This window comes from Serinus canaria, chromosome 2, assembly GCF_022539315.1.
Source record: "Serinus canaria isolate serCan28SL12 chromosome 2, serCan2020, whole genome shotgun sequence".
Lineage (NCBI taxonomy): Eukaryota > Metazoa > Chordata > Aves > Passeriformes > Fringillidae > Serinus > Serinus canaria.
Genome location: NC_066315.1, coordinates 57593501 through 57615324, shown reverse-complemented (window position 1 = coordinate 57615324; position 21824 = coordinate 57593501). Strand labels below are relative to the sequence as shown.

At 37.1% G+C, this 21824-nt stretch overlaps 1 protein-coding gene across 2 annotated transcripts in view; it reads left to right on the top strand.

The window, feature by feature from the left end:
- The window catches only part of TPPP (tubulin polymerization promoting protein), a 72545-nt gene extending 52908 nt beyond the window's left edge, over positions 1–19637 (top strand). Inside the window, exons 4-5 of one of the 2 annotated variants that reach the window (XM_009093875.4) lie at positions 1786–1976; positions 19522–19637. In XM_009093875.4, the coding sequence (XP_009092123.2) occupies positions 1786–1976; positions 19522–19537 (207 nt within the window). In that variant the 3' untranslated portion in view covers positions 19538–19637. The remainder of the gene's footprint in view (positions 1–1785; positions 1977–19521) is intronic. The other variant, XM_030228680.2, reaches the window with a different exon arrangement.
- Positions 19638–21824: the final 2187 nt, after the last annotated feature.

The following is a 21824-nucleotide window of genomic DNA, read 5'->3' as shown; positions in this document are numbered from 1 at the left end:
CCACTTGCTGCTTCTGGTTGAGGAGCCCAGGATGGGTATGAGCTTGTTGTATATTCTACTCTGTATTTACAAAGAGATTTTTGAATGAAAGCATCTTAGCACAAGCTTAAAAATGTTCACCTCCACTTTAAAAAGAAAGGAGTATTTTCTTTTTAATGTATACATGTTCATCATAACAATGGTGGAAAAAAAGGAAAAGGAGATATGAGGTGTTCTGCATAGCCTTGTAGTGGCATCTCATCTCTGATCTTTTATGCAAATGCATCAGTTCAGGGAGTGAGAGCATAATGTGCAAGGAATTAACATTGCTTGGATTTTGTATTGTTAGAAACAAGGTGAGCCTCCGATTTTATAGGAATTTTGCCAACAGCAAATTAGCAGGATTTTAATTGTAATAATCTGTCGTATGTGGGAAGGGGCACATCAGTGACAGAAGCTGTGGTCTTCCTTTTTCAAATAGTATTGAAGTTTACCATTACAAATACTCAGAATAGCAGTCTGTCCTGAGAATGAATTTGGTAAAAGAAGGGCAGTCAGCTAGAGTTTCTGAGATGAGACTTTTCTGTGGATGTGACGTTAGAGAGTGTATGCAGATGTAGACAAAACCGATTTTCTGTAAAGTTATGGGGGGGGGGTTAAATACAAGGAAAGCAAATATGATTTAAGTTTAATTAACTCCATACTGAATATATTTGCCTTGTCTTGGATTTGGAGTTTTCCTTGTCAAAAGGTGCTACCAGGTCAATGTGAACAAGTTAACTGTATATATTAGACCAATACTTCTTCCTAAGCATTGTCTTGATACCTATTTTTTCAGTATAGAAAAATAACCACCTCTGCAAATAGACAGAAGTCCCTAAAGGTCATTTAGCAATTGAGCAAAGAATGCTCCAGTGGTCATTTTCTTTCAGATAGTGACAGGTGATGCACATAAAAAAATGCCCAGATTTTAGCACTCTTTGTTCATTTTAGCTCAAAAGTCTTGTGTGTTTTTTCTTCACCTGATTTTAAATAAATAAATGAAGTTAATAGATAATTTAATTAATATAAATAAATAAATAAAATTAAAATATAAATTTAACGATCAAAGAGGCTGCTCCTAGTCCAAGCACAGAGGTTATCATGCTTCTATATTGTTTTGTAAAATAATTTTTATTTCTGTTTCTGTAGTCAATTTTTTTTGTTTCGATGACAACAAAACTGATTTTTGAAGAGCCTGATATGACTCAGTGGAAGACAAGTCTTTGCTCAGTGCCATTTCATAGATTGCTAATTTCCTAATAATAGAAATTACTTTCAGCCCTTCCAGTTTGTTACTTCTCTCATGAATCCTAGAGTTTAGAATGAAATTGTCTTTTGAAGCAATTAATTCTAGTTTTAATGGAATACTTTTTCTATATTGGTGGAGCCAGGCTTTTATACTTTCATGTTGACATAATGGATTTTGAACATGGTTCAAAATGTGAAATCAAGATGAAACTTCTTCATATTGTTGGTGTTTAGAACTTGATTATTAATCAAAAGTATCTCATACTGAAAGTCTCTTCCAAAAGGTTTTGACATAATTTGTGCTATTTCCTTTTCTGCTATATTATTATTGTCATTGTATGTAATGGCAAGAAACAAACATCTTTTGTATCCTGTTGCTGGGAAGGAGTAGGTATTTACATATCTTTGTCATTAGCCAAGATTTAAATCTTGGTAGCATGTAAAAGTATCCGTATTAAAAATAGCTGATTTTTGATGTGTCTTTTTTTGTTTTGTTTCTTTGTTTTCTTCCAACAGAAAACCGTTGCATCTCCAACTGTTTCACGCCTTACAGATACTTCAAAATTCACGGGTTCTCACAAAGAGAGGTTTGATGCCAGTGGGAAAGGAAAAGGCAAAGCTGGCCGAGAAGATCTGGTGGATAACTCAGGATATGTATCTGGTTATAAGCATGCAGGCACATACGATCATAAAGTACAAGGAAACAAGTAAGGCTGAGGGTTTACAGCACAGAGGGGAATTGAGTATATATTTGTAAGGATGATGTTATGAATCCCACATGTTTCAGTTATTGTGAATGTTGAGACTATGTTGTCAAGAAGTTGTCTTCAGGAACTGGAACTGATTTCAACATCTGCTGAGCTACTTGCAGCACAATGCCACTTCATTACATTCCTCATGCATCTATTGGCAAAAATAAATAAATATGTAGGTGTAAAAAATACATTATATTGCTGAGCTTTAGGAAAAAAAACAAGCCAACAAACAACAAAGCCAAAGTCAAGAGCAGTTATACCACACTTTGTCAATTCAAGCAAAATAACTCAAACATTCCTCGGTGTTCAGTTGCCCTGATGATGTCAAAGAGAACCTCTTGAAAAGAGGATCTTTTGTAGCAGTCTTTCTGAAGAATATCCCATTACTTATGCAGTTTCATTTGACTATTGTTTTAGGGTTTTTTTTAAATGTATTATATGGGATCTAGCACTTTTCTTAAATAAACAATTGGGAAGTAAGTGGTAGTAATATATTAGGTTCTAGCCTGTGATTGTCATATACCACTCATTGGAAAACTGAAAAAAAAAAAGTTATTTCTAGGACAATATAGGCTCTAAAGTATTTTATGTCAACAGAAAGAGTAGGAAAATACCAGCCCTTATTTTCCTCCTGTCTATACTTTGTGCTTGTTCTTGTGTGTACTGTAGCATGGTTCTGACTGGCTGGATTTGGATGGAGCTATTGTACTAACCTGAGAGGTGAGGCACAAGACATTACCAAGGAAGTATAGTTAAGGATTTTCACAGGCTGTTTTCAAGTTTTCACTGCCTCACATTGGAAGTGAAGGGGGCATGAAGCTAATAATACTTTAAAATTTTGTTTATGACTTAACACTGCCAATCAGATTCCTGTTAAATGAACGTTGTTTTGCACACATGTTGGTACACAGTCCCTTTAAGCTCTAACATATGTAAGGAAAGCTTATGGCCCCTTGGAGTAAGGGTATTTACAATTAATATCTATGTAATCAGGTGCAATTTTCCCACAGAAAAATCCCCAAATCATTATAACTGGGCTACATTTAATGGTTGATTTGTTTGAATCCAAGGGATTTGATTCTCTGTTCACTTTTGCTACCAGACTTAGGAGCAATAGTATTGCTGGGAATGGCTTTCCAATGTTACCAGGAGAACCAGTCCCACAGGTTTATGGTACAGGCAGCTGAGTGTGACCTAGCTGGGGTCCAGAATGCCAAAAGAAATTTAATTGGAACAAAATTAACTTTTTTTAATATTGGTTGAAAAGAAGAGAAAAGGCCATTCCAATTTTCTGCAAGAGCTGAACAAGTACCTTGATGTATTTCTCTGTTTCTCTGAAGTTATGAAAGATAGGATGTCCAGTGTTCAAAACCAGCTCTTTGCAGTTCTGCCTTGCTTTCCTTCAAAAAGAGCTTCTGCCCTGATTTTCCTGTTCAGCTCTTAATCAAGGTTAATAGATGTATTGCTCTCCCTCCACCCAGCATCCCACTGAGAGTACATAAACATGGGTGAGCAGTGTGTGCTGTCATGTGCCATGCAGGTCAACAGTCTGGATTTGGCCAATGTATGGAAAGAGAGCTTTGGTTTTCAGCCCTTAAACTGTTCATGTTTTATTCTGCTGACATTGTATGGTGGCCTGTCCTGTAACTTTGTCCTCAGTGACCCTTTGAGCCCATACATCAGCCTAAAACCTAAACAACAATTGCAAACAAAAGGCAAGGGCTTCCTTGTGGACTTACACATCCTTTTGTTTGTTTATAATTCATTTTGATGTTTGTTTTTAAGCGGGAGGGAAGTTTGCCAAAACATAGCACATGATCCTGTAAAGATTTAAATTGCTTTCCCACAGATGGCTTTGGTTACCTGTGAAGAGCTTAGGTGTATGTAAAGCTGCTCAGGATGCAAAGTGTTCAGCTTTGTGAACCCTTTCCAAGAATTACCTAGTGTTCTTGAGGAGTGAAAGGTTATCCACTACTGTGTTGCACTGGGGACCTGTCATACTCCAAAGTAGAAAATAGGATACTTGATACCAACAGTGGCTAAATTATTCTGGCATGGTAGTAAACTGTCTAAATGTAAAGAGCCTTCTTTGTCACTGGTGCCTGTGCAGCTGAAGATGGCTCCAGGATAGTCCTGTTTTTTTAATGAATAAAAAGGCTGAGCCTACAACCTTTGATGAATCCTTCCACTGAGTTACATGCAAAATCAGTGTCCCTGTTTTTCCTTTTGACTTTAAGACTTGACTAATAACTCACTGGTAACTGAAAAGTTCTGGACCCAGCCTCACTAAAGGGTGAAGTCCAGCCTACTGCAGAGTCCAAGAGCACACTGTTGACCTGGGTGTTTGTTGCTAGCTATTGTGTGGCACATTGGGTGACACTTTGTTTTTAGGTACACAAAAGACTGGCTTTCTCAGAGTACAGAGTCTGTAATGCCAGAATATTCCCATACAGGAGGAGTGATCAGTTAGGAAGATTTTAAGATATAATCAGGTTTTAAGCTGTTGGTTCAAAGTGAGAGATCAGCACATGAAGGCATGCAAGGGAATTCAGAGTGCAAACAGATCCAAGCTGACACTGTCTAGAAATTGAGTTATAAGAGGCTGATGGAATGAGCAGAGGTTCTGCCGGAGTTTACTTTGCATTGCTTCTGCAGTACAAAATTCCTGCCATGAACCAAAGCACTTTATTTGTACCTGATGCAAAATCTGAAATTCTTTCAATGCCATAGTAAGCTTGGGATCAGAACCTGAGAAGATGATTCAGATAGCAGTATTTTATTTTGAGGAACACACTTCTTTGTTCTTCTTTGTTTCTACAGTCTGATAGTTTTAAACCTCAAAGTGATACATGAAAATAAGTCATTCTGATGTGACAGTTACAAAGGAAAGTTGTTGCTGGGAAGATAGTAAGGGTTTTTCTCTTTTACTATATTTGGTGTGAAAGATAACGGCTATGAATAAAAGCATCTTATGCAGCCATGTATTAGGGGTTCACTACCTACTTAAGCTCTTACTATTCCACTAATATTGGTAGGAAATTAAAAGCCTAAGTACTTGCTTGATTATTAGCTTTTAAGTTCCAGGCCTGCTTGGGAATGAGGCACAGTACATTTTCTTACATCTGCTATTCCCTCAACTCTCAGGACAGTAAGTACAGCTTATACCTCAAAGATGACAGGAAGGGATAGCTGAGGAGGTGCCCCATTTTCAGCCCTTAGGGTGTTGTTGAGCATGTTCTCTTCCGATGCACCATGCTGCAGACAGTAACTAAATGTCACGTCTGAAGTAAGGACATGGGAACCTAATGAGGTTTACTGTCCTCTCTTTTTTGGGAGGCATCTCAATTGATTCCATCTAATTTTCCAGCTTGATTTTCAGCATCTTGCACTATGTAGCACTGTCTTATGTGACATCTTCTATAAAACTCTGTTGTTCCTAGTTATCTTTGCTTTCATTACTACAGTAGATGCTCCCAAAAGAAATGTGATCAGAAAGTCAGATAGCTTTTAGAAATAACTGCCTTAAAGAACAGACCCAAATTTCATTTAAATACTGTGGCAGTGCACGATCCTTACCTGTGTGTCTACTGAAGCTTAACCTGACAAGACTGAGGGCAAGAAACTAAAATCCTTATTGAGGCAAATGAACAGTCATTACAAATAATTTTCTAAAAATAATGTTGTTTTTAAGTAAAATATGAGGCCGTCAAAAGGAATTTTCTTATTAGGGCTTACTTCCTAATTCTGTTTAGTCACTCCATGAGCTTTAGTTGAGAGTTTTGCTGGGAGTTTTGCAACCATTAGTATGGAAATATCAAAACCAAAAATGATTGTCCTGCTCTTTGTGGTTATCAAAGCTATCACAATAGCATTACTGAGAAGCAGACATTAAAAACCATGCATAATTTCATGGGTCTTATATGAACAGTTGTAATTAATTGTAGTCAAATATTTGGAATCCCAAGGGAAATGTTGAATATTAGACTGTAGCCAAAATTTAACCCCTATTTTTTAAAACTATAGTACTTCTTACCTCCTTTTCATTTAGGGAAGGGAAAGGGAGTTTTGAAAACTAGTTACATGTCACAGCTTGTGTTTTTCATCAGCATGGAGATTGTCTTTCAAAGATATTTTGAAGTATGTATTTTACTGACCTTAAACTAAAAATTCTGACAATTAAATTTAAAAGTCTGACAATTTTTTAGCATTTTACAAAGCTTTGTTCACAAAGTACCATTTCAGTCATCCTTTTTTTCCCCTCTATTGGCTCAATTAATATTTTTATAGTAGCTGGAATTAGGCAGAACAAAAAGGCAAATGATTACTATGGATTTGACTTGCAAGTGATAGATATCCCAGCCATCTGAAACCATCTGTAGAGAAAATCCTCATGTATATTCCTCCAAAATCAAAACTTTAAAGTTGTAATTGATAGGTTTTTTCCTTAAGACTTTTCATAGTTATGAAATGAATTTTAATTCTTTGTGCCTGCATGTGTGATAGTCAAAACATAACCCTGCCTTCAGGGATGCATGTGTTCTGGGGGCACGTGCCTGTCATCTGTGACTAAGAATTCTCTGTTTGCACTGGCCAAGAGCAAACCTTTTACCTTCATGATAGAGCAGATGTAACGTTGCACTGGTATGTGTCCTCTTAACTGACTGTCAGCCTTGCGTGTGTGCCAAAATAACTACACCTTTGTGTATGTTGTTTGTAGTGTGAATATTATGTTCTTGGCTTGTCACTTAGTTGGTATTAAGTAATGTAATGCACAAGACTTGTGTAGGTTTGTGTGTGTGTACACATGCTCTTTGGATCCAGCTTAAGTAATTAAACTGTATAAATGTTGATGGAAAACTTTAATCTTATTAGGGCCAAGGTCTAGTCCTGCAGCCAGTGCTGTTCAGCTTGGCTGGTTGAGGGTGTTGTCATTCTCCCTTCATACCATAAAGGTGAAGATCTAAGGAGGCTTTTATGGTTTTACCTGTCCACCCTGTTCTGAGAGAAATCACTCTTCAGCAATTCTAGCATAGACTTAGTGTGACAAGAGGAGTTTCTTTATGGTGAGGAAGTAGGAGAGAGAGAGAAAGAGGGAAAACAAGCTTTCCTCTGAGTGCTCTTAAGAAACCATTTAAAACTATGCTCTGCATGGGCCCTTTGCCCCAGCTTTGTGAAGCAAGGTGACACTCACTGTGTGAACACGGAGTTGTTCATCATCTGTTAGTAAGTGTTAAGCTGTGGTGCAGTGAGATGGGAACAGGAAACAGGAGTGTCATACATTCCCTGTGGGCTCATGTCTTGCTTGAACCTTTATACAATTAAATACCAGAAGCATAGTGACAGCTCTTAAACTTGTGTGAAATTCTTAAAGTCTGGAGTACCTCAAATTAATACATGTGTACCTCCTGTATTTGCCCATAAAATATCATTTAGCATTCAGTTGCTCATTTTGTGCAACCTCAAAGTGCCCTTTTGGCTAACTTAATATTATTGTCAGGGTTGTTCTTTTTAAGTCTTCAGAATCCTAGAACTACTAAGAAACCTGTAGTTGCTTTCATGCTGGCTCATTAAACTCAAAACCAATGCCTTGAATGATGACCCAGCTAATAATAATGCTTCTAGAAGTAAAAGAATATTGCAGATAGAACCTCCATGTCTTAATTGTCCAAGTAATTTATTCTTGCAGGGAAAAATATCTGTTAATATATTGGGGTTTTTTTCTTTTTTCATGCTTTTCAGTATATTAACCTTGGTATATTGCTTTAAAAAGCCCATGGAGAAGGTGATTTCAAAACAAGTTTAAGATACAACTCTTGACTTTGTTGTCAGAAAACACTTGAATTGGCTTATTTCATTCAAACTAATTGATCATCCACTCAAGGTAGACTTTGGCAAGAATAAGCCTGATCATAAAAGGGGGAAAAATTCAGCCTCTTGGCTGAGCATTCTTGACACACATTTGCAGTTCTGATAGTCTGAAACATTTTTTTAAAAAAGAAGTTATCTTTTGTATCCATGCACATGCACACATGCATGAACACCGGCACTGCTTGGGGACATGGAAATACGCAAGGGCAAAACTACAGAAAAACTACAGAAGAGACTTCTTTTTTCTCTTTAAACCTTGCATTTAGAAATTGACATTGAAATGCCCAACTGACTAACCTGATTTGGAAAAAATTATAAGCTACTATCATATTCCATTGCAGCTAAATAGCCAATGAATTAATTTTCAAATACAGATATACAGCATCTCTTTTTTTGTGAGTTACTGTAAAGCTTATGGCTCTGTACAAAGTGAGTTTTGATGTAAACATTTGCAAAGACCTCAAAGATAATGCTCATGGTAATTTGCCCTTACCTCCAGTTATCTTTATGCAAGGTTTTTCTCCAACTTTGCACATTTTTCAAAAAACATCAGAAACATAAGTAAAGCTACACTCAACTAAGTTGAAAATGTGGCCCTAAAAATACACTCAGTTCATCCATTTTGATCTTTGCATTTTGATCAGGAGCTACTTTATAGATTAACGACAAAATAAGAAAAAATGATGGCAGTCTGAATCCCCACAGTGGTAAATTATTTTAAGTTCCAGTTTACATCAGATGAGCTTCTCTATGCTTGCATTTGCTCAAATGCTATTTTTAAACAAAGTAATTAAATAATGTGAAATAATGCAGCCTGGGCTCTGTTAAATAGGGTTATAATAATGCAACTGAAATGTTGTGTGTGTCTGTAATATTCAAGCTAAATATGTACTAGATCTTTACAAAGGCTTTGTGTAAAGTCAGTTAACCTACAAACTGATGTCCTGTATAAAATTGTGTTGGCAAGCTACTTTTGTTAGCACTGTAGTGTATGAAAAGGCAAGATCATAGGCAAAACCAAGTTATAGGGTGCAAAAAAGTGTGTTTATTTTTAATCTTTGTGCTGGGTTCAGAATTTATCAGCTTTGGCAAATTCTTGCAGCAGGGAAATTTTTTTTGTACAATGCTTATAATACAAAGTAATTTGTCTTTACATTCTGTAAAGCAGAGAAATAGTCAATGTTGGATAAGTATATTGAAGTTTATTCTTAGCAAGGTGTGATGTTTCACAGATTTAATTATTAGAGGAGAAATATATATTTATACAGAAGTATAATTTTTGAATGAGATTGATTTTGTTCAGTCATAAACCATTTATTTATCCACATTATGCCTTTTCCTTTGCTAGCATGTTTATCAGTCCATGCTGTTCCAACATCCATTTCTAATTCGATTTAGATGTTTTGATTTGTCATTTGCACAAATCTGGACGTGCATGCTGTCAGGACCTGATCATAAAGGGTGAAGGCAAAACTGTTTTGTCTTTGATTACCTAGAGCACTAATTAAAATTTAATCGTTAAGCAGTTGGGATATGGAAATAGGTCTTGACATAGTCTTCCTTGGAGCACTGTACACTATGATAAAAACCTTCAGTGAAGCTTACTAGTTTTTGTTCTTATTTTCATTTGTCTTTCATCAACCAGGAAGCTGCTGTGTGCTAATAATTACTTGCAATATTTATAATTGCAGGCATTGCAAACATTAACATGCAGCTGTACTAGCCTACTGTGTTCACTGTGAAATTTTCAACACAGTAAAAAATTTTACATGATCATTTAACCTTACAAGTTTACTTTTTCTCACTAACTTAACACTGAATCTTCATTATTGCAAATGAACAACTTGAGCATAGCATTTCTAAATCTTAATTATGGTAGAAAAATATGTCCTAAGCAAAGATTTTTAACCGCTTGATGGAGGGGGGCCAGGCACCATCCAGTGCAAAGCACACTGGGCAAAATCTTATCCCCACTGCAGCCAGTTCCAAAATTCCAGCTGGTGTCAGCAAAAATAGAACCACCATTACCAAGGGGTTAATATGCTTAGTAACCATGACAAGAGGTTATGGGGGAGCACAACAGTGATTCTCTTATTTCCATGTCTTTGTTTCTGTTAATTTAAAACTACTACTCTTCAATCTTTAAAATAAGTAAAAGAAACTTGAAGGGGGGATCATATACTACTAGTTTGTACTAGGTTTTTTCAGGAAAAGGAAACAAATTTATATATATATATATATATATATGCAATATATTTTTACACTGTTTATTAATGCTAGAAAGTATTAAATGTATCACTTTATCTGTGTGAATGTTAAAGTAATGACAATGTTACAGATGTTTTAAACCTTTTGAAGTTGTCTTGTTAAATTCTAAACCCACATTAACGATGGAAAAGCTACTTTGTCTGCAACATTATTGTTGATGTTTTAGGGGAAAAGTTCAAGTGCAGCAGTTGTTTTGATTAGCACTGTAAAAGCTTCGCTTGACAAGTTATAGTGAAATCCATATTTTAAACACCATTTTGTTAAAGCATAGCTTCTCATAATGTTACTGCTGTTGACTGACTGTATAAAATTGTATTTTTAGTTGGTAAAGTGATCAATAAATGTGTTACTACATCAGTTCTGGGATTTATTGAGTAAATGGTATTTGTTGATAAACTTTGTAAGCAACAGTTATTTTACAGTTTAGATGTTAATTTAGTTGCTGGTGAATTTATAGATTACATGAAAATACTCTCTGAACATTCAGCTGCCTGGTTCTGAGCAGAATTGATTTATTCTTTACCATTTATTTTCCTAGTCTGAATAATGACTAAAGCTGACCATTGATATTTTGAGGATTCTTGTATGATGCTTGAATAGCCATCATAATGGTAATCCACCAAATGAGGTCTGTCATCAATGGAGCCATTTGTTCTTAACTAGCTACCTTAGACTGATCCTCTGTGCAAAAGCCTGAGTTACTTCTCTCAGATTCTTTAAGTGGTGTTGAAAGTCTTTCACTTGTAAGGAAAGAAAGTAATTTGCTACATAGAACATTGTTTCAATGATGTTACATCCAAAAGCAAATATGGACCTTCTGTTTGTAAATAACATCATCGCTCAGCTTTCCAGTAGCAAAAATACCATGATTTTATTCAAGGAGCAGAAGACTGAAGTATTTAACTCACAACATTGTAATAGCATAATTAATAAAGTGACAAAACTAAAAAGAGTGCTGCTCTAGAAATGTAGCAGTGTCAATTGTTAATTGACAGAATGAACAGTCAATTGCTTATCCAGTGGTTAGCAACTGCAAGGAGACATAACTAAACAGCTTGCAGCTACCCTGTCTCTTCACCACTTGTTCTCAAACTGGAAATGGTATTCCTTGTTCTCACACACTAGACAACCTTCTTAAGAACTGCCTTTTAAGTGAAATCTAATACAGCTGTGTCCTGAGATAGCTTTTCTTCCTCCATAGAGACCATGGACTGTGCCTCCTGTACTCCTTTTAACACTTAGCATGTATGGATACTGAAGCTGTAAAAAATATAGTGAAGCAGAACCTAAAGGAAAAATCAAATTCTTTAAAATTCAAAAAGCCTTTAAGATAGGGGAAGATAGTCCTCTTCTGCCCTGTGAGAATATAAGACACTAAGATCTGTATTTTCAAAAGAGGATTCCTTCTTCCTTCAAAAAAGGATTTTTTATTATTTTCTTATAGAAATGCCTCTAGAAATGCCCACTCACCCCTACAGACCACTTTCACATCATGACTTTAAAAGGAAAATAACCCCCCTTCTGCCAGGAGGTGTTTTCTTTACTCCAGGAATACAATTATTTGGGCTAGTTTTCAGTCTGTGTAGCTACTCTTGCAGTAACTACGCACTCCTGCTCTTGTTTCCGTACATCCCGTGCAGGCTGATCTTTCCGGGTTCTGTCATGCTGTTCTGCCACAGCCAGGACTGCATGGACAGAGGTGTGGAGGCAAAGGCTACCTCTGCCAAATCTGAGTCCTCAGGGGACTTAACCTGGTCTTCTAATTAGCCTTTTTATTTTCATTTCCTTAGCTTCCTATTTAACTCACTGCACCGATTTATTAATAATGTGAAATAACCCAAGCACATTGAAAGGTCACATACTTATTGATAAGTATTCATTAAATCCCCTCTCAGTCATCTCTTCTCCACAACAATAGTGAATATGTACGGAAGGAAGCAAAGGCAGGGATGTAGGTGGTCCACAGACCACCTACGAGGGATAAGGGACTAGTCCCTGGTCTATGCAGTTATTTGGTGATGTCCTGGATCTCCTAAGTGCCAGCTGCCCTGTCTTATTAAATTAAATGTCTAACTATTTTCTTGGATGAGGGAAGTCTCTGTTCTGTGTACCTATGTGCTTATGGAGGTCTGATTGTTACCAGCTGAAGTCATACCATGGGTCACAATTGCCAGTGTCACCTATGGTGCCAGCAACTGGAGTGGAGTGTGTGGGTGACAGGAGCCCATATGCCTGTGGTGCTGGCAGCTGTGCCAAGTGAGGGCATGTCTAGCACCCTTTGGCTGCCTGCAGATACTGAGCTGAACCTAGACAGTGAGCAGGGGCTTTAGCTCAGTTACCAAAGCATTCTGGCTGGGCCAGATACATGTGTGTCTCTGAGACAGCTGGAAGCACAAACCACAGGGACCAGGCAGTCCATAACAACTACTGGGGAGGCTGCAAGGCTGATGGTGTGTGTCTCTACACACTGAGAATTTGTGGGATAGTTACTCAGCTGGCTGTACATCTAATCCCACTTACTCAAGGCATGCAGTGTGTGCATTAGGTGGGAAGGGAATGATGACATGGGACTGTACAGCAGATGAAGTGTAGCTGTGATCTTCATAGACTTGCATGTCCAGATTCCAGCAGCAGGGGAAAATAGTGATCTAGGCACTAGCCATTGGATAGGCTGGCTGGAGGGAACCTCATTAAATAGCCGTGTGTTTCCTACTGGCAGCCCTTCGTCCTGGTCAGCCATAGACAGGTTGTTGGAACTGATTTTGTCTTTTGGATGGCACTGGCTTTGTTTAAGTGTGGAGGATTTCTGTCCATCAACATCACCATCATGAAACAACTTTGCCCTCTTTGCAATGGTACTAACATCTGTTATTGTCTGTATTGTTACAAAAATGTTGATTTGTTGTGTTTCTTAACTGATAATAGCTTGCATTAAATTGCTCAAATTGAGTCTCTAGGCATGTGCATGTCTGTTAATTCTTGATAGAAATTAAAGTTCTTTACATTAAAACAATTCAAGCAACCAATTTTGTTCATTACCCCATCTAAATTAAGTTATTTTTTAAAATATTTCCTTTCTGTAGTATTTTGGTAGGTTTATTCTATTTTAGTACTACTAATTTGAACTTTTACTACAAAGCAAACTCTTTAAAGGAACATTTCTTACAAGTTTCTTAGTGGAAAAAATTCTTGTAGTCATACACCGACATTTATTCAGTGAGAGTAGGTTTCATATATTGATGTCATTGGACCAGATGGAGTATAAAATATGAAAAGTAAATACAGTTTTTTTAATATAAGATTAAAATGTCTTAAATATTTATATGCAAAACATATCTATATATCGATAAATATAGACACATATTGAAATTGGTATTAAATGTTTCCGATTATTTGAAAATCTCTCTCTATTCTTAGGTACTGTCAGCAGTATGAGGCAATGTTGTATGTTAGTTTTGGGATCCTGCTTTAGCTATTTGCCATGACACAGATGTCCTGAAGGATGTAATCTTTTACTTAAGTAAATCTTGTCTGCCTTAAAACACATCACAGCGTTTTGTCCTATGTGCCTTCTCATTCTCATCGTCCTCATAAACAGTGTTTGACAATGGCTTTCATCTTGAGCTGTGTCTCATCTCTTCTCAGTTTCTTGTCTGTTTGCTCTGTGATGTCCCTCTGTATGGAGAAGGAAGCACCCAAGATTGGTAAATGCTTGTGGTCAAAAGGAATGACTGAAGTCAGAGGGCCCACAAAGTTTTATTAGTAAATTACGCACTTGGCATGGAAATTGATATGTTAGTCCCTGACCTACTCTGTAAGCCAGCAGTAGGTTTTGGGTGAAGGGGTAGGGTCAGAGGGAAGAGAGAAAGGAAGAGATTAATTACAAAGGGGACGAGAACAAGGGAGATCATCTCTTTGGCCAATGGGATGTGCAGAGTCCTGGGGGTGTGTGCCTGGCCTTGATGGGAATACCTGTTTACAGATCAGTCTTGCCTGCCCTGAGGACAGGATTCTCATTTCTATGCAAATTAGTTATCATTTGCAGACTGTTCTTTCAGACCTTTCTGGACATAGTTTGTAGGGTCACAGGGGTCTTGGGTGTTCTCATATCTTCCTGCTGGATTTGCTCTTGGTTGGCAGTTCATGCCTATTTCTTCACTGATGCTGTCTTTTGTTTGTTATTTGTCCAGGGAGTATAACAAGGATGTTTGTCCCTACTCTACCTCCACATGGTCCTGCTCTCCAAGCAAATCTTGTTCTTGGCACAAAACCCCATGGCTGTCCAGTCACTGGTGTTTGAGACATACACATTAGCCCCTCATCGTCTGGGCTTCTGCATGCTCCTGGGCCCTAGCTTGATCTCATGTAAACATTACCTGAGATAATTTTGGACCAAGGGGTGTTTCTGATTCTTTTTAGAAGTAATATGAGATTGTCTTAAAAATTTCATTTTAACCAAAATTTTTACTTCTTTGCAGAAGTAGACCATATAACAGCTCTTGTTTTAATTACTGAATAAGTAGCTGTTTTCCTCAGATATTTTACACCAACCAGAATGCCATTAATTATGATTATTGATGCCATATGTTAAAGTAAGAACACTTTATTATGATGTTGCTAAATACAACTGGATGTTGAACAGAAGACATGAATTAAGCCTTATTTGTGATAAGTTAAGATTTTTTTTCACCCAAGTAATGAGGTTATGAGGTTTTTTTTTTGGAAACAAGTAAATCCTGTATTTCATGGACCTGTGAAAGGATAAGTCTTTGGCAGGATGTTAAAAAGAATCCAGTAGGTGGTGCACAAGGCATAGGAGAGACAGGCAGTGTTCTGGAGACCTAACTGCCACCTAGAAACTGTTTTCAGTTAAAAAAAGAAGTCATCACAAAGAATCAAAAGTAACCCCAAAATCAAAGTTTAAAATCTTTGATAAAAAGTCTCAATGAGAAGTCCAGGATACAAGCAAATTTAACTTTGCCAGTGAAAGTCTTCTTGCATTTCTATGCAGATTCAATGACTACATCTGGAAGAAAACCAAATCTTAGTGCTAAAAAGACAAAACCTTTTGTCCTAAAGCCTGCACAATATGATATTGCTAGAGTAGAGCAGGGCGAGTGTGAACTCCCAAATACCTAATGCATGACATTGAGCTGAAACCCAAAGGTCACATCCGTTTCTCCTATCACACAGGAGGAAGGAAAAGGCTGGTGGATCAGTTCCCTGTCATTTCCACCACAGGATATGTGTCCTTTATGTCCCATATTACCTCGAGATACTCTTTTGTACAGCCCATGTGCACGTCTTCCTCCACAAAGCACCTCCAGTTATTAAATTCTCTTATGTTTCTTATGTTACCTAAGCCATTCCCCTCCCTGTGCCCCAGAAGCACTCGCACACACACTGCTTGCTAAGCAAGAGGCAATTGTGGCCAGCATGCACTAAAGATAGCCAGCCACCCACCACAGGTATACACAGATGACTAAATGACTGAATACTGCAGCCTTTTTATCTTCAGTAAAGACACTATCAGAAATTTCTATGACTGTTCTTGTGTTGGTCATCTCTGTGTTGCAATTTCCATTTTATAAATTGGAGACATCAATAAGAACTTTTTCCTACTTACATCTGTCATTTTTCACCACAGTTCTGCCTGTGACTCCTTTAATCCATATTACAACTTCAGAATAGGATTTAAATGAAAGACAATTATCTATTTGATAATTTTCCAACACCGTCTTCAGAGAAGAAATCAAATTTAAAATACTACACTGTATGTAACTTGCTTGTATCTTAGTTAAAATCATAAAATAACTCAGGCTGTAAGTGACTTCTGCACATTCTCAATTGTCCAACTTATGCTTAAATGAGCTCTCTAACTTCAATGTCAACAAAGCTGCTGCACAGTGTTCTGTTGAGTCATATTTCAAAGTCATCTCTAGGTGCTTGACCAGTGGAAAAAATCCTTCTTTTATGTCCAGCTGGAATTGTCTTTGTTGCCATGGAAATGTTAGCTGCCTCTTGTCATTTTACTGTGTGTGTTGGTGAAAATCTGCTTTCATCTTTCCATATGCTCCCGTGTGGAAGACAATAATTAAATTAGATCCTCCTCCTGCTCGCTTTTCCCTAATTCTTCTCTGGAGTAAACAAGGCCATATCTCTCAGCCTGTTCCTAGTTTATCTTCTAGCCTATACCATCTTCTCTGGACTCTTATGACCTCTGTTTTATGACCTCTCTTTTACGTGGGGAGCCCTAAAGTGTAATACAGTACTGCCTCATAAATGTTGAGTAGAGAGAAATAATTTCTTCTCTCAATCTGCTCTTGTTAATAAAGCCCAACTTGCACTGCAGTCATGTTCAGCTCATTACCCAGGAAAAGCCCAAGTTTTCTGCAGAGCTGGTACATAACCTGTCAGACCCTGCACCTGCTGCAGGGGTTTATTCTACCCAAGGTACCACTTTGCATTTGTCTTTGCTGAACTCAATCATGTCTGCCAGCTTCTCAAGCTTGGTTAAGTTCCTTACTAACAGTAAGCCATGTCCAGTTTGTTCTTTTCTATACATTTGTAAACACAAAGCTCCTTGGAATTTAGAAACTAACTTATTACTTTGGGATTGGAACAGGAAAAGTAATGTAAGTTTACCCAGAATACATTTATTCAGAATAACTTGCTCTATTGACTCACCTTTTTAAAGATATCTGTAGAATCACATGATCATATAAAAGAAACAGTTATAATGAAGGTGATGGCCCTGAATATAAGTTGATGAGGCCGCTTTAGACACCTAAGTTTGAGCATGCTGAGGAATGTAATTTTAGTAAATGACAGTGCTTTTTCCTTGTTCCACAATTTTCTGACTGCATGTCCAGAAAAACAAGTTCCTAAGATGAACAAGAATAGAGATACTAGAGTTTATGAATTCTTCATGTGAGCAAGTTCTACATACAGCAGATGCTGGAGAGATATTTCAGCTGAATAAAAACTAGTCAACACAAATTCTTGTTAGAAGGTTTATATTGCTTAACTTTCTATAAGCTACCCATAGCTTTACAGAAAGGAGGCTAATAAAAGTGTTTCAGACAGTGACATGTCTGGTAAAAATGATGTAAAGCCTTTATTTTATTTACAAGTAAATCATTGTGAGGGCTTTTAAAATGTAAAACTGAAAGCCTGATGAGTTAGCCATCTCTACAATTAAAATCAGATGGCTAAAATAAGCCTGCTAAGTTAGACCAGTTAATGGCAGCATGGTTTGCCTGAGAAAAGCTCAGAAAGCTGCAATCTGCTGGGTGAGAAGGAGACAACAGAGCACTGCTGAACTGGAAAACACTGGGCAAGCTAAAAATTATATTCTGCCCTTATTCATGTGAGCATACCTATAAAAAAATTAAATTATTTTTAAAATTCGCAGAAATACATTAAAAACAAAATACTAAAATTACTCTAATTGTAATTAATATATTCTAACACTGTATCTTGGCATAACAAAATGATAGTACCAAAGCTAACATTCAAAACATAAAATAAATTTGGTTTTTATTGACAAAGTGGTGCTTAAAGGCACAATATGCAGTTACATAAACACAAAGAACCAGCAGAATGGAAATTTAAATGCAACCAAAGAACACTCAACCCAGGTATTTCAAAACAGCAGACCCATTCTGAATACATCAGAAATCCTTTCTCCTCTATGTTAACTAGAGATATTCAGTTCCCAAAATGCTTGCAAACCCATTCCAGGTTTCCAAACAAGCTAGCAGGAACATAGGATGCTAGTGTGGAAAATCAATGTCTAAACGAGTCCACCAATGATGTATGAATGTCAAGGGACTAACTGATGACACGGGATGCCAACTGAAAAGGCGCCTCCAAAAGCGAATTAATGCACAAGAAACTGACAAGACTTGTTAGATGTCTCTGCTCTATCTGTGCTGCTGAGCATGCTGCAAGAATGCTATTTTTAAATGAGACATGTGATGTACCAGAAACATTCCGGCCACTGAAGCATGAAGCTGTATGTAACCAGTTCACCACACTGCAAGGCTGCAGTACTGTATGTGTAATTATCTTTCCAAAACATTTAGGCAAAATTCAAATGCTGAGTGAAGTCTTGCAGGTTTTTTAAGTGTTTCACTACAGGTTTTTCCTGAACCCACCTAACTGTACTATTCACTTTTGAATGAAACTCAAACTTCTGTGACAGCATTGCAATATCACTGTTTCAATTAATGCATTTGTACCTTCAATTGTTTGATTCTGTTGCTCAGGAAAACTTAATTTAATGCATTATCTGTACTAAATTGCACCAAAGATGCATTTCACTCAATTATCACTCACTGGACAATCATCTACAAAAGGAAATTATAAAATTAAGACTTGTACAAGTGTTCAAGTCATGAAGTTTGAGCAATGCCAAAAAATCTTTCAGATTTGATTGATAAACTGTCTTTTAATTTCATGAATCAGTACTGAGGTGGGTAGTAAATGTTAATGAAAAAAGTAAGTGCATTCAAAATAGCATTTTAGGACATGAAATCAATGCTGACATAGTAACTGTACAGAAAACCTTGACAAATCATGTAAATCTAGCCATTTTTCAAAGGAAAGAAGATTCAATTTTTTTTAAACTCATGTGTCAGGAAAAGGTTACTTTGTGATGGCCATTTTGAAAAAAATCCATTATATTATATAAGTTGCTGAAATTCATCTTCCATTGACAGCACATGTTAGAGCTATAAAGGAAGCATTAGGAACAAACTTGCTGACTTTATGTTAATGATACTTTTAGAATATCTAGGAATATAAAGAAAGCATGACAAATTTAGAGCAGCAACACGCAACAGCAAGGCATGTAGAAAATTTAGGTTGGTATTGAACAATAAGAATTTTTGGCAATAAGCATTGTGGCCAAAATTGATGACTAATGTCAGTAGCATTGGTACTTCATGTACAACTAGAAAAGCTTCTGAATACTGTTTGAATATGATGACTGTCCTTTACCTTAGTCTTACACATGAAATGATGTGATTTCTTTCATACAAAGGTAAGCATGCAAACTGTCTGCTTTGAAGTTTGGTAACAGGGAAGATTGAACAACGAAGTTTACTTGCAAAAAATGGTACAGAAATAACTTTACAAAAGTCACAGAAAACATAAGAAGGTTCCACAGTTGATTTCCACTCCAAATATACCTCTTGCTATATTGTTTAGTCAGTTAATAGTGTTAGTTATACTAGTAACTATTAATAGAAGTAGCTATCTTCACTGTGGCCTTTGATATCAGTGATAAAGCAATAAACTACAATGTGGATGACAGATGGAAGTTTACAAAGCAATAATATGGCAATTTTTTTTGCAGCTCCAATGACAATTAAAAACAGTCCAGCTTCCCAGGGGAAACAGAATCTAGTTTTCTTCCCTGATGCTACTGTGAACACAAGATCAGACAACATTTCCAAGGAAAAAGAAATAAAGCTGTCACCTTAAAAACATTTGTGTATACCATCAATTTGTGAGATTTGTGTATTCCTGTGAATACCTGTGAATTAATCAAGTCATGCCTGTTGTATTGCACTAAATAGCTTGTTTGGTTGATGCACTGGTGGCGGGTTTTCCCCCCTCCCTCATCACATGGTTTCCCCCTTGCACACCCCCCGTGTTACACACACCTGGTCTGTTCCACAGGTGCTTCGCCCCTCCCCAATGGCATCCCATTGGCTCCGGTCCTCTCTCCCCCGCCCCCATCCCCTAGGGTATAAAACCTCCTGTGTGAGCGCTCTAAGCTGTTTTTTGTACCTGGGTGACCCCATCACCTGTGTCCTGTCCCAAGCCAATAAACAGGATACTTGCACCCACGTGGAGAAGAGCGCCTCTCGTCTTTTACCTTTGTCTATGTGGATCCGGGTGGGCTAGAGTCTTATGCTAGCCGGATTGGACTCATATAAGGCCCAGGAAAAGCACGGATTACTGCACATGCCCTCATACAGAATTTATATATATATATATATATATATATATATATAAAAGCTTAAGTGCAAACATAGTACTGTTTTGTATATCCTGAGTTTTACTTCTATGCCTACTTCAAAACAACTGTAGTCTGAACTAATTTTATATTTCCAGAGTAGAGTCTGGAGAAATAGGAATTTGGTATTTTACAGAAGCCAGAGTAGCCCAAAGCAAGAGCCTTTTAATTTAGATGAGCATAAAGTTAGAAGAGAAACAAGACTGAATTACAAATTCTGTTCTCCTTTAATATTGGCATTCATCAGCCTGAGACTGTGATGTGTCAAGATGACCTGATCTAAAAGCTCACATACCCTGAAAGAGAGGGAGATGACAATCCTTTCCCCCTGTTTTTTCATTCTCTTTTTCATGCTCCAATCAGAGGTTGCCAGTGCACATATTTTTTACCTTGCACAAACTCCTGTGTTCTCTGGATTCCTCTGAGTTCATGTCACATGTCAACTTGCCAGAAAACAAGTGGATCAGGAAAAAGAAGACTCTCTTCTCTGCTAGAATAATGAACTGAACTGACTTGAAGAATTGTCTGATGAGTGCCAGAGGGACGGCAAAGGAATATGCAGGACTATGTGGCCAGGAGCCATGGATCAGGGAGTGAGGTAGGATCTCTGCCATGACAAGGAGGATACAGGAATAAAAGCTACTCTTTGCTGCATCAGCAAGGCATTCATTTTGCTCTTTTTTTTCATGAAAATACTCTCATTGTTACAAACCTGGAAAATAGAATGGTTTTATTTTTGTACTACCATTGCAAAAAGCTACAAAAAGTAGAAGTAAAACTAGCAAGTTTCATTTTAATTAAAAAAAAAAATCTTAGTGTAATGCATGACAACCACGTTTTAAAGTACCATGTGAAACCTAAGTGCTATTTCTCCTTTGCCACTCCCAGTCAATTGTTCAAGTTCTCACACCATTTTTTGTAATGTCTTTTGAATATGTCAGGTGTTATATCACTACAGTTAACTGGAAAGCTGGTCCAGTTGAATGATAACCAACTGGGGTATTTTTTGGTGTTCAAATGTATATATAAATTCTTTTATATTTATTTCAGCCTCCTTTACTTCAGGAAGTAAAACTCAGGAAATACAAATGTCTTAGTGTTTGTGATAGGAAGCAGCAGATACATTTGTTTTGTCAGCTTCAGTTCCCATATAGACTTAATTGCTACCCCAACTGAGTCAGAAAAACTTCAAAAGTAGTAACATAGTGATGGCTTTTTTTCAATAAAAAGACTTAAGTAGCTAAAATAACTCTAGAACAGAAACTGATGCCTTTTCCTTGGTCCTAAAACTTAAGGGTCAGACACGGTTAAGGGGTAAAGGGCTTTTACTTCAGTATTTAATAAGGATCTTTATGGTGTACCACTTCACCGAGGTGGAATGTGTTGAAATGCACACCCCCATAAAACATGGATACAGTTTTATAGACCTTGCAAATTAGCATATTTAATAAAAATACCTCAATGAAAGGCTTGAGTGAATAGCATGATATCTCCCCATCCCAAAGAATTCCCCCCTGGAGGAGCCTAATCCTAATTTACAGGATGTATTTTACTGCTTGGTTTCTCAAGACAGCATAGGGCCTTCCATCTACCAACTGTGAGACCTCTGGGATGTTTGGTCTAACAGAATACCAGGA